Source organism: Girardinichthys multiradiatus, chromosome 7 (assembly GCF_021462225.1).
Source record: "Girardinichthys multiradiatus isolate DD_20200921_A chromosome 7, DD_fGirMul_XY1, whole genome shotgun sequence".
NCBI classification, from domain to species: domain Eukaryota; kingdom Metazoa; phylum Chordata; class Actinopteri; order Cyprinodontiformes; family Goodeidae; genus Girardinichthys; species Girardinichthys multiradiatus.
The window spans coordinates 17,314,718-17,326,772 of record NC_061800.1 but is presented as its reverse complement, the minus strand read 5'-3'; the positions used below and the strand labels follow the sequence as shown (position 1 = coordinate 17,326,772).

The 12,055-nt window shown below is 38.9% G+C and overlaps 1 protein-coding gene across 10 annotated transcripts in view; it reads right to left on the bottom strand.

Annotated features, from left to right (window-relative positions):
* The window catches only part of nalcn (sodium leak channel, non-selective), a 142,879-nt gene that overhangs the window by 119,981 nt on the left and 10,843 nt on the right, over positions 1–12,055 (bottom strand). For 2 of the 10 annotated variants that reach the window (XM_047370203.1, XM_047370205.1), the window contains 7 exons: positions 10,970–11,131; positions 10,752–10,813; positions 6,625–6,765; positions 6,346–6,528; positions 3,060–3,143; positions 2,800–2,939; positions 2,570–2,698 (listed from right to left, as the gene is read on the bottom strand). In XM_047370203.1, coding sequence (XP_047226159.1) covers positions 2,570–2,698; positions 2,800–2,939; positions 3,060–3,143; positions 6,346–6,528; positions 6,625–6,765; positions 10,752–10,793 — 719 coding nt within the window. In that variant the 5' untranslated portion in view covers positions 10,794–10,813; positions 10,970–11,131. Of the gene's footprint in view, positions 1–2,569; positions 2,699–2,799; positions 2,940–3,059; positions 3,144–6,345; positions 6,529–6,624; positions 6,766–10,526; positions 10,544–10,751; positions 10,814–10,912; positions 11,132–12,055 lie in introns of those variants that run through there. The other 8 variants (XM_047370204.1, XM_047370206.1, XM_047370208.1 and 5 more) reach the window with 5 other exon arrangements.

Sequence of the window (12,055 nt, the reverse complement as noted above, 5' to 3'; positions counted from 1 at the left end):
ACAAATGACTGCACCTCATCGGACTCGTCCATGAAACTCCTTAAGTTTGCAGACGACACCACTGTCATTGGTCTGATCCAGGACGGTGATGAGTCCGCATACAGACAGCAGGTGGATCGGCTGGTACACAGGTGTTGTCAGAACTACCTTGAACTCAACCCGCTCAACACTGTGGAAATGGTGGTGGACTTTCGGAGAACACCACCCCCATACACCCCCCTCACCATCCTCAACAACACCGTGCCGGCTGTGGACCACTTCAGGTTCTTAGGAACCGCCATCTCTGAGGACCTCACACATAAGACACTGTTCAGAAGAAGGCCCAGCAGAGACTGTACTTCCTGAGACAACTCAAGAAGTTCAACCTTCCACAGGAGCTGCTGGTCATCTTCTACACTGGCATCATTCAGTCTGTCTTGTCTTCATCCATCTCAGTGTGGTTTGGATCATCCACAAAACAGGACAGGTCCAGACTGCAACGAATAATCAGGTCTGCAGAGAAAATAATCAGGGCTGACCTTCCCTCCATCCAGGACTTATAAAGGTCTAGGGTCAGGAAAAGAGCTGCTAAAATCTCTGCAGACCCCACACACCCTGCACATAAACTGTTTAGAGTTTTACCTTCAGGCCGCCGCTACAGAGCACTGTTTTCTAAAACCAGCCGCCACAGAGACAGTTTCTTCCCCCAGGCTGTTTCTCTGATGAACATTTAATAGAGTACCAAACAACTGCATACTGAAGTTGCAAAAGCACCTTTGTATATGTGTATATTTGTATATATGTATTTAAGGACATAAAGATATACGCATAAATATATCTTATAACGCATTAAAACAAAAAAAGAAAGACCAGACAGCAAAGTGTACCAGAGTCAAATTCCTTTTTTGTATGTACAAACTTGGCAATAAAGCTGATTCTGATGAGTCGAAATTAATATAGTTACTTATGTATAGTTAATGTTTGCTTAATAAGAAATTTCTTTTGCTTGCTATTTGAATCATGGAGGTTGAAAAATGACTTTGAATACATGGTTGCAGTGTTGCAGGTCCTCAATTAGATATAAACCCAAAACATAACAAATTGACTTAAAATTTAAATAGTTAGCACTGATATCTGCAAACTTTGCAATAATAAAATACTGATAACATTATTAGTGTGTCCATTAGTCAAACTGAATGATTTCTTCTGACTACCGTGTGTGCGTCCAGTCTCTGTGATTGATGATTTGGGACTTGGCTCCAGACTTGGGTGGAAATATTTGAGACCTACTTGCAAAACATTGACTTGGTCCCACCTCTGCCTTTAGCTCACCCTACAGGTATTCTACAGGATTTAGGACTGGGGACCAAGATAGCTATGGAGGAAGACCATTTCTGTGTTACTTTGGCCAAATATTTTGTGTCAGTTTCTGTAAGAAGACCCAAAGATGACCCATTTTCAATTCACAGGCAGAGGTAACCCTGTTTTTATCTAAACTTTCCTGGTATTTCAAAGAGTTCCTAATGCCTAGCACTTTAACAAGGTTCCAGGAGCTTTTGGAAGAGAAACTGGTGTGATGGAAATTCTTGCAGTAAGCATTCCAAAGTGTATGAGTTTTAGATTACCTCACTCCTCAGAACATCTGTGTTAGAGGAGGAAGCTGTAAAAGCCATTATCAGAAGTTTAATGGTTAAAACTCATGCTTTAGGGTGATATCTTGGGAAGGACAAATGGGTTCCTAGATAACTTTGTCACCTCTGAACCCGAGAAGGGTCTGGGGTCATAAAACACTCTTTTAAGTTGAGATAACACTGTCATATTCTGGTATAAATACTGTGTGTAACTGTTGATCGGGGCTCTGCTTAACTGACTAACCTCAGTGACAGGGTCTTCAAACGCTGAATGCCTTTGAATAAAATTTATAAAGACAAAGTCCGGATTTTCTCTTGTTATGAGTCAACTTCTACCCACTTTGATAAGAAAATTCCACAACACTGGCCAAAGGCATCACAGATCCTTCACCATACCAAAAAATTGGCATGAGATTCTCAAAATATTTATTTGTTGTTTCACACCAGACCCACCTATGTATGTTTCTAAAAACGCTTATCTGATCAAAGTACATGGTTCCAGTTAAAGTCTCAGTGGAGCTTAGTATGTCCACATGTTTAAAAAGATGAAAAAATCTTGTTTTTTGCATCACTCCCAAAAAAACAAACTATAGATAGAGTCTAATGGTTGTTATGCAGACCTGACAAACCCATAATTCCCTTCTTTGCTGGAGATCTCTTACAGTAAGCTTTGAGGGTTTCCTTTTTACCTCCCTTACCATCCTCCTCAATGTGCATAGCGACAAGATAAATATGGGTCCTCATCTAGCCTGTTGCAATAACTGATTAATTATGCCTAGATATGCAGATTTATATCCTTAAAAAAGATTTTTTATAAGTAAAAAAGTTTTACCAGCTCTTTCAGCAGCTATATAATATTCCATCCAATGTCACAAATCCAAAGGTAAATCCATTTTGTTTTCCAAAATTATTTAAACAGAAATTGAAGCAGAATTATTTTTTGCCAAGTTAATTCTTACCCTTTTTCTGTATCATTTGTAACACAGTGATGGTTGAAGGTTCCAAACATCTGAACACCCAGAATTCCATAGAGCAGGAGAAAAAACAGTAAGAAGATTGAGACACTCCAGATCTGTTCCCCTGATCGTCTGAGAAACAGAACAGAGAAAGCAGATTTTACATCATCACAAGCATACAGATCCACAAAGTGACCGCATCATTTTGAAAAATCCTCATCACAATATTGTACTTCAGGATGTTGGTGATGCGGGAACGTGGGAGCTCAAAGCGGAAGTAGATTCTGAAGGCACGGATCATTATTAGAGCTCGGGGTATTCTTAACATTCCCCACGGAGACATCTGATCCACCAGTTTCGCAATTTCAAATACCTTAAAAAACAAGACAAAATGATCAGTAATACATTGATAAGGCTATTCACAGAAAACTGCAATATACAATCAAAGAATTGATGGTATTTATTATTCATAAAACAAAAATTTCATTTTCACCTGAAGCACCAGGGAGACCCAGATGAAAAACACCATGAATCCATCAAACATGCACCAGCGATCTTTCACATAGGAGTTGTCACCCTAAGAAGAAGCATGGAAACAAGAAAATGACCCTGAAAAGACTTTAAAGGTAGGAAATATAAACATATAAAATAGATTTAATGATTTACATATTTGACAAAAGTTTATAACATTTTGAAATCATTTTATATGTGGAAGTTTCAGGCCTTATTTATGCAAGTCTTAGTTTAGACTAGCATTGCCCTCTGCTTCTAAAAACCTGACAACAGCTTTAAAGTGATTGAAAAAGGTGATTTCTTTAGCTTGAAAAGTGACATCCCAAAAAAATGCAAGACACAAAAGGGGAAATTACAGTGCCTATTTTGACAAATTGACCAGAGTGTTCCAGTAGCCTGTTGGCAATGTGATAAGACAAAACATTCAAGCCGCGGTAGTGCAAAGAAGCTGAAATGTCAAGGGGCCAGTTGAAACGGCCATCTTTAATTACCACTTACAGAGAGAGTGTGTAAAAAGCTCTTAGGGAGTCACTCTTCCTCAGGAAGAAAGGCTGCAAATGGAAGGGTGTGTGTTGAACACTACAGATAACTACCATGTTTGATTACATGCACTGACAAGGACAAAAGCATGCTATTACATTCCTATGCAATGTGGATCTTTTTTTTATTTATACTGCAGCACTTTCAACTATGTGGTAGAAGTTAGCAAATGTTCCAGGTGCCATTAAGAACAATAAAATATAAGATAATTAAATGTGAACCTATTGTTACATTTTAAATATAGAAATTGCAAAAACCATCTATAACCTTGAGTCATTTATAAAAGGTAAAAAATTAGCCACATTTAATTATGTTTAAATGAAAAATAATCTCAGAGCTGTATTAGCTTAAACAGCTAAATGTAACATGAAAAGAAAGAAACAGAAAGAAAGGTATAGTATTTTTGCTTATGCTAGTGCAGTGCTCAAATTGTTAATTTTAATATTTTTCATCTGTTTTCTAAAACCTTTTATGACAGTAGTTATAGACCTTTCATCTGCCAGCTGTCTGTTCTTTGACGACTCTAAACAACATGAATGTCTACCCAGAATCTGAAATGTGTTGATGCTATAGTCCACTAAAGAAATAAAAAAATATATACTGTCAGCAATATGACCCAACGTTAGGTAAAAAAGGCAGAGGCAATAACAACACTCTTTGGTGTGAAAGTTGCTATGAAATGAAGAACATGCAAAGTCAGCTAATTTTAGTTTTAGAAATCTGGAAGTTCAGGTAACAAGCAATATCTTCTAGGAATGAATCAATATCTTCTAGGAATGAATCAATATCTTCTAGGAATGAATCAATATCTTCTAGGAATGAATCAATATCTTCTAGGAATGCAAATGGAGACTTATGTTTTAGTTGTGCTAATATAAAATGCTAAAGACAGTTTTGACTGTCAAGACTGGTTGTGGTGTTGCCTCTGCTCCTAATATAAACATATAATGACCATTCACTTCAGAAAAACTAGAAAACACGCTCTTCAACAATGTTTTTCTTAGATCTTATATTAACGTTCGTAAAGGGAAAGTGGCTAAAATTGATATCAACAGGTTGGTTTTTTTTTATACGCCACAAAATTCTGAGTTGCTGTGTCTCTACACCCATGGATTTTATTAGTTGAATTTTAAGACAAAGTTTTATGTAGAATTCATAATTTGTGGTTTATGAACCCTTCTGTCACATCTATCGTATAGATTTGACCAAAAACATCCAGCACACATCTGTCCCCACTTCTCCATTCTAACTTCAAAGCAATGTTTTCTTCAAATGGATGAAAAATGTATTATTTGAAAATAATCCCCTAATGAAGTGGTATCCAAACTCTTTGTGGGTCAGAATTGTTAAGTTAAAAGTACTTGTGGACCAAATGAAAATGTTTTAAAACTACAATAATAAAAACATATATTGTAAATTTTTACCTCCTTAACAATAAACAAAGCATGCAATATTTTAATTACCCAAATAAATAGCCAACATTTTTGTAGAAAAAGGATGCTGAGATCATTGTAGATATAAAACTTAAATCTCGTTTTGCACAGTTGCCTCAATAAAAGAAATGTATCCAGTTTGCAAATTATTTGGAATTTAGAAAAAGTCCGCTTTTGAGTAAAAGACACTGGAAAGATATGGCCATATTTACAATGAAATTATAAACAAAGCAAAAAGCTGGTTATTAAAAGGTGAAAACTTTGTGTTGTACCTAACATTTTCTATTGTAAGAAGATTTTAATTTGTCAGTAATAACTTTGTGCTAATCAAAAATCGTGGGGGGCACACAAAACAGGCCCCTCAACTAACTCTAAAAAGCAAAAAGTGACTCTTTGTCCTATTGCAGTTTGACCACATTTAAATGAGGCTTTAAACGTGCATTTAGGGAAAAGGCCACCCATATGTTTTTAATTAAATTTAAGTACACCTGTCCACCTGCTCATTAAAGCAAATTTCTAATCAGCCAATCACATGGCAGCAACTCAATGCATTTAGGCATGTAGACATGGTCAAGCCGATCTGCTGCAGTTCAAACCGAGCATCAGAATGGGGAAGAAGGGTGATTTAAGTGACTTTGAACGTGGCATGGTTGTTGGTGCCAGACGGGCAGTCTGAGTATTTCAGAAACTGCTGATCTACTGGGATTTTCACAAACTATCATTTCTAGGGTTTACAGAGAATGGTCCGAAAAAGAGAAACAGGAAACTGAGGCTACAATTCCCACAAGCTCACCAAAATTGGACAATAGAGGATTGGAAAAACGATTCGCATCATGGATGTGCAGCCGACAAATCTGCAGCATCTGTGTGATGCTATCTTGTCAATATGGACCAAACTCTCTGAGGAATGTTTCCAGTACCTTGTTGAATCTATGCCACGAAGGATTAAGGCAGTTCTGAAGGCAAAAGGGGGTCCAGGAGGTACTAGCAAGGTGTACCTAATAAAGTGGCCGGTGAGTGTATAGTCACAATTAATACAAAACCTGTAACCAGTGTCCAAACTTCCTGCCGCTACATAGCTGGACAATGGTACGTCAAATCAAGGTAGCCGTTTTTAATCGAAACATAAAAGCATCTGGAATATATTATAGTAAATAGGGAATAAATCAGCTAATTATTCTTTCTGTTATGTAAAGCAGTGCTTTACATAACATCTGAAAACTTACAGAGACTTTGGACTTTTGTGCCTCTCGTGGCTATCACAATAGGGACAAACGCTTTTATTGAATTTACCTTGATGATTCCTCTTATATGCATCTTGGCTATCATCTCAGCAGTGTAGAGGAACATGAGCAATGTGTCCAGGGTAAAGGTCACATACTGTAGTGGAGGGTAATGCTCAAACGTCTTTGGAGTGTTCATACAGACAGAGATGACACTAATGATGGCACAGGCACGAAGCAAGGAATGGACCCACTGTAAACACAGAAGAGGAAATATTGACAAACTGTGACTGTCTCTTACTGGGTGGTACTGATCGGTTAAGTAGGCCTATTATTCAAATGGACTCACTGGTTTGTTGATCCAGAAGATGTCAGCACTGTCTGCAAGGGTCTCATCTGGCCCAAAGTCGGTCATGGGCTGGGCCTCGACCCGGGAGCTCTGCTTCCTCTTCAGCATGCTGGGACTTGCTGTGCTATACAGAGAGTGGATCTAACAGGGAGAGGGAGGCGAACAGCACAATGACCAAAGCTAAATCAGGAGGTGGAGAGCACTCTGGCTGCATCCAAGTCAGGGCAGTGGCAGAACTACCTTTCTATTTCTAATGACCTAGATTTAAACCTGAATTTATACATTTCTTGCAAACATAGTGCAGCAAATATATAGACCACTTTTTGCCAATAATGGGCATATTTATGTATAGTTTAAAAAACATGTAAAAAGTTGGTGGTAAAGTGACTGTTGTGTGACGCTACAGCTCTGATCAGAAGTTTACATGTACTTATGGACATGAATGTCATATTACTTTTGTCTTTTAATGATTAAATCGAACTGGTATTTATCCAGGGTGAACTGATAAAACAGTAAACTGAAGTTAGCTGTTGTGCAAGTTTTGATACGTATTTGGGATCACTGTGCTGATGGAACTCCTAACTATGTCCAAGATTCAACCATCTAGCTGTTGATTTGAGGAAAGGTTGAAGAATTTAGTGGCTGTGCTCCTTCCATTATTCTATCAACTTTGTGCAATGTACCAGTACCACTGGCAGCAAAACAGTCTCGCAGCATGACAACCATGTTTGAGGTTGTGGATACAGGACTCATGGCCTTAAATGTCTTACTTTCACTACTCCAAAAATATTTGTCACTTTAGCCAAGCAGCTCAATCTTTGTCTTGTCTGATCCTAAAACTGATTTTAAAAGCTGAAAATAACTGGGTGTTCCAACAGGAAAGTGACCCCTCACAAACGAACATTAGTAAAGTAAAATTAACCTTTTGGAAAGTCCTGAGCTCAACTTTATGACAAATGTGTGGACTTCATTTAAACATTAGGTACATGACAGGAAATCAGCTAACTACTGATTCTGACAAGAGGAACACTCTTTATTACACCTGTAATAAAGAGGACTGTGAGAAAATGGTCACAGGAAGCTGAAGAAGCTCTGCAAGGTTGCTTTGAGGCAACAGACTGGGACGCACTGTGCCAGCCACATGGAGAGGACATCAATGCCATGACTGAGTGTGTAATCGACTATATAAACTTCTGTGTGGATAACATCATCCCCACCAGAACCGTGAGATGCTTCCCCAATAACAAACCTTGGATCACCAGTGGCCTGAAGGACCTGCTTTACAAGAAAAAAAGAGCCTTCAGAGAGGGAGACAGAGAATTATTGAGGATTATACAGAAGCAACTTAAAGTCAAGATAAGAGACAGCAAGGAGGTGTACAAGAAGAAGCTGGAGAGCAAGCTCCAGCAAAACAATATCAGAGATGTGTGGACAGGGATGAAGAAGATCACAGGCTTCAAGCAGAAGGATGATCAGACTGATGAAGGTCTGGACAGAGCCAATGAACTGAACACATTCTTCAATAGGTTCAGTTCAGAAAAAAACTCGGCATCCTCCTCTCCTGCTCACAGCCAAACAGACATTCCACCTTCCTTTGACCCACAGCTGTCCAGTAACACCTCACATTTTTTATCTTCCACCTCAGCCCTAGACCCTTCTGCTTCTACATGTTTGCCTTCAACCATATCAGAAGATGCTGATGCTTCCCCCTTCCACCTGTGTGTCTCAAGAAGTCAGGTGAAGAGACAACTGGAGAGACTGAATAGGAATAAGGCTGCAGGTCCAGATCATGTCAGCCCTAGACTCCTGAAGGCCTGTGCTGAGCAGCTCTGTCGGATTCTGCAGCACATCTTCAACCTTAGCCTGGCCCAGAAGAAGGTTCCGGTGTTGTGGAAGACCTCCTGTCTTATTCCGGTACCAAAGAAAACTCACCCATCAGTCCTCAATGACTATAGACCTGTTGCCCTGACATCTCACATCATGAAGGTCCTAGAGAGACTCCTGTTGGCCCACCTGAGTAAGCAAACAGTAAACCATCAGGACCCCCTTCAGTTTGCTTATCGCTGTGGAGTTGGAGTTGAAGATGCCATCATACACCTGCTTCAACAAACCCACTGTCATCTGGACAAAGCCAGCAGCACTGTGAGGATCATGTTCTTTGATTTCTCCAGTGCATTTAATACAATCCAACCTGATTTACTTTGTCAGAAACTCCAGAAAACTCAGGTGGAGGCCTCAACAATCTCCTGGATCAAAGACTACCTGACAAACAGACCACAGTTTGTGAGACTGAAGGGTTGTGAGTCTAACCAGGTAGTCAGCAGCACAGGAGCACCACAGGGGACTGTACTCTCACCATTCCTTTTCACTCTGTACACCTCAGACTTCCAGTACAAGACAGACTCCTGTCATCTGCAGAAATACTCGGATGATTCTGCAGTCGTGGGGTGGATCAGAGATGGACAAGAAGCTGAGTACAGGAAGGTGGTGGATCGCTTTGTGGCTAAAACAAAAGAGATGATTGTAGATTTTAAGAGAAACAGGAATAAGTCAAAAACTATTTCCATCATGGGAGAAGTGGAGGTGGTGGAGGAGTATAAATACCTCGGTGTTCACCTGGACAACAGACTAGAGTGGAGATGCAACTGTGAAGCCGTCTACAAGAAGGGACAGAGCAGACTGTACTTCTTGAGGAAGCTTAGGTCCTTTGGTGTTTGCAGCAAGATGCTGCATATCTTCTATAAGTCTGTTGTGGAGAGTGTGATCTCTTCTACCATCATCTGCTGGGGAAGCAGCATCAGAGCCAGTTTCTTAAAAAATCTCAACAAGCTGATAAAGAAGGCTGGCTCTGTTCTGGGGACTCCTCTGGAACCTCTGGATCATTGTGGAAAGACGGATTCTTCATAAAATGAAGAGCATTATGGAGAACTCTGAGCATCCTCTTCATGAGACTGTCCTACAACAACAGTGTCTTCAGTCAGAGGCTTCTTCAGATCTGCTGTAAGACGGAGCGCTACAGGAGATCCTTCCTGCCCACAGCCATCAGCATCTACAACGGCTCTTTGAGGAAACCTTCATAATATGAGCTACAACATCATTCATAATTTCCCTTTGGGATTAATAAAGTATTTTTGAATTGAATTTGAATTGAATTGTTTCATGAATGGATAAATATCATAATAACTTTAAAGTTTATTTGACTGTAGGATCACTGAGTGAAATTTGTTAGGATTTAGGTAGAGAACAGTTTTCATGTGATCTACATGTGTTACATGTGTGTTATTACATTTTCAAATGATTTTTTTTTTTATGCTACACCAATACCATAAAAAGAAGCAGGTAAAGTAACTTTTACAACATTGGCCAAATGCTATGGCATTGTTTTAATAATATTATTAATTAGCAAATTATTTTGTTATGCGTTAAAAGGTATTTGAAAAAGCACAAAATTATTACATTTTCGGCCTTTATTAGATTATTGGTTGCTAAAATTTGTTTGTATATTTTTAAACCAATATTTATCATTCAAAATAAAATAAAATTAATTCCACATCAAATTGAAACTTGTAAAGTTTTTCTTTTTATCACCAATTTAGACTGAACAAATGGTTCAGAAAAATCTGGTGACAGCCAAAATTGGTGACAAACAGTGTATGTAAACTTTTGATCAGAACTGTATCCGAGTATGAATATATTTAACACATGTAAATTTCTGAATAAGCATTATAAAGCTTAAATTTCTGTTACAGCAAGGAAATCTCCCTGACTTGAAATGCCAGAGCAAAGATTTATACTTGAAAACTGAATGTGCTGCATTGTTGAATGGTCACCGTGATACACAACGTAGCACGCATGGAACACAGAACAAGTGTATTCAGACTGGAACAGCTCCAGTAACTTACCATCTCTCAAAAGATCATACAAGATCTTCATACTGAATGCAAAGGCGCAAGCAGATTATGGTCTACAGAGTTGAGGAAGTGTGACTTGGTTGTTACCTGTGCTTGTCAACATCTGGATGTGTTTGTGTGAACATGTGTATGCAGAAAAAAGAAAACTGTACAGGCTGCTTTAACATAAGAACACAAGAAGAAATGACACTGTGAATGGAGACAAAGCGCACATACCAAAGGGAAAAGTAAAGCTGAAATTGCTCCAGCACTGCACATAACATGCGATCAGGCATACCCTGTAAATAACACACAACAGTTAGTCAACATCATGGCTTATATGGTGTACAGTACACTACCCACATCTACAGTACGCTCATAGAGACAGGAATGCCCACCACGTCTGACATCGAGGCATATATGCAACACACTCTGTGAGTAAGTGAGTGACTGACTGAGGTGTTGTGGAGGAGGACGGGGTGAAGGAGGACCAGCAGACTCACTGTGAGGCTCCTCATTGGTGCATTCATCCCCAGGTCACAGAGGGGTGGAGGAACCAACCAGACAGAGAGAGATTACAGATGCAAAAATGAGCACGTCCCAACGGGTTGGTGTTTCTGTAGCAGAAATCAGTGAATGGCAGCAGTCGAAAGAGCAGGGAAGAAAAGTGAGAAAACATTTTCACATGTCCAGCTATGTGTATAGTGCAGGGGTCTTCAACCTTTATAATCCAAAGAGACATTTTTGCTCTCAGCCCAGTTAAATAATAAAAAACAAATGTTAAGAAACACAAATATGACATGACCTTTTAAAAATGTGTTTTCATTTTTAAACAACCATTTCTTCTATTTGTAGATTTTAAAATAAAAACATAACACTTTAGCAAAAAAAAAGATGGACACATTTTCTTCTATAGGATTTTGAAATTTGTAGAAAAAGCTGTAAAACTGAGAACCTGCGAACACCTGCATTTGTTTGTATAACTATATTTAATCTTATATCTTTATCATTTTTAGCCAAAGTTATTAAGAGGCTTTGTGGAAGGGTCAAAGAGTCAGTTGCGGCTCTGGAGCTGTAGGTTGTAAACCCCTGGTATTGTGCCTTGAACTTCTTCATAGTTTGTTGTGTTGCAACCACAACTGTAACTTATTTTGGGGGAGTTTAGGTGATAGACCAACATAGCGCATAATATGAAAATGGAAGCAAAACAACGTGGTTTTCTTTATTTTTCCAATTATAAAATTCTAAAGGTTTTGCGTGCTTTTTTCAAAATCTTCTAAATCAGTCCTTTGCAGAACCAGTGTTTGCTGCAACAACAGCTACTAGTCATTAGTCAGTACAAGATTGTGTCTGTAAACATACATCTTCAAGTCCTGCCACAAATTCTCGAGTTTTGTGTAGACTTTGACTAGGCCATTCGAACACATGGATGTGGCTTGAACTAAACAAGTCGATTGTACCTCCAGCAACCCTAAACAAGGATTGTTGTCCTGCTTAAAGACGAATTTCTTCTCCAGTCTCAAGTCTTTTGCAGTCTTTGA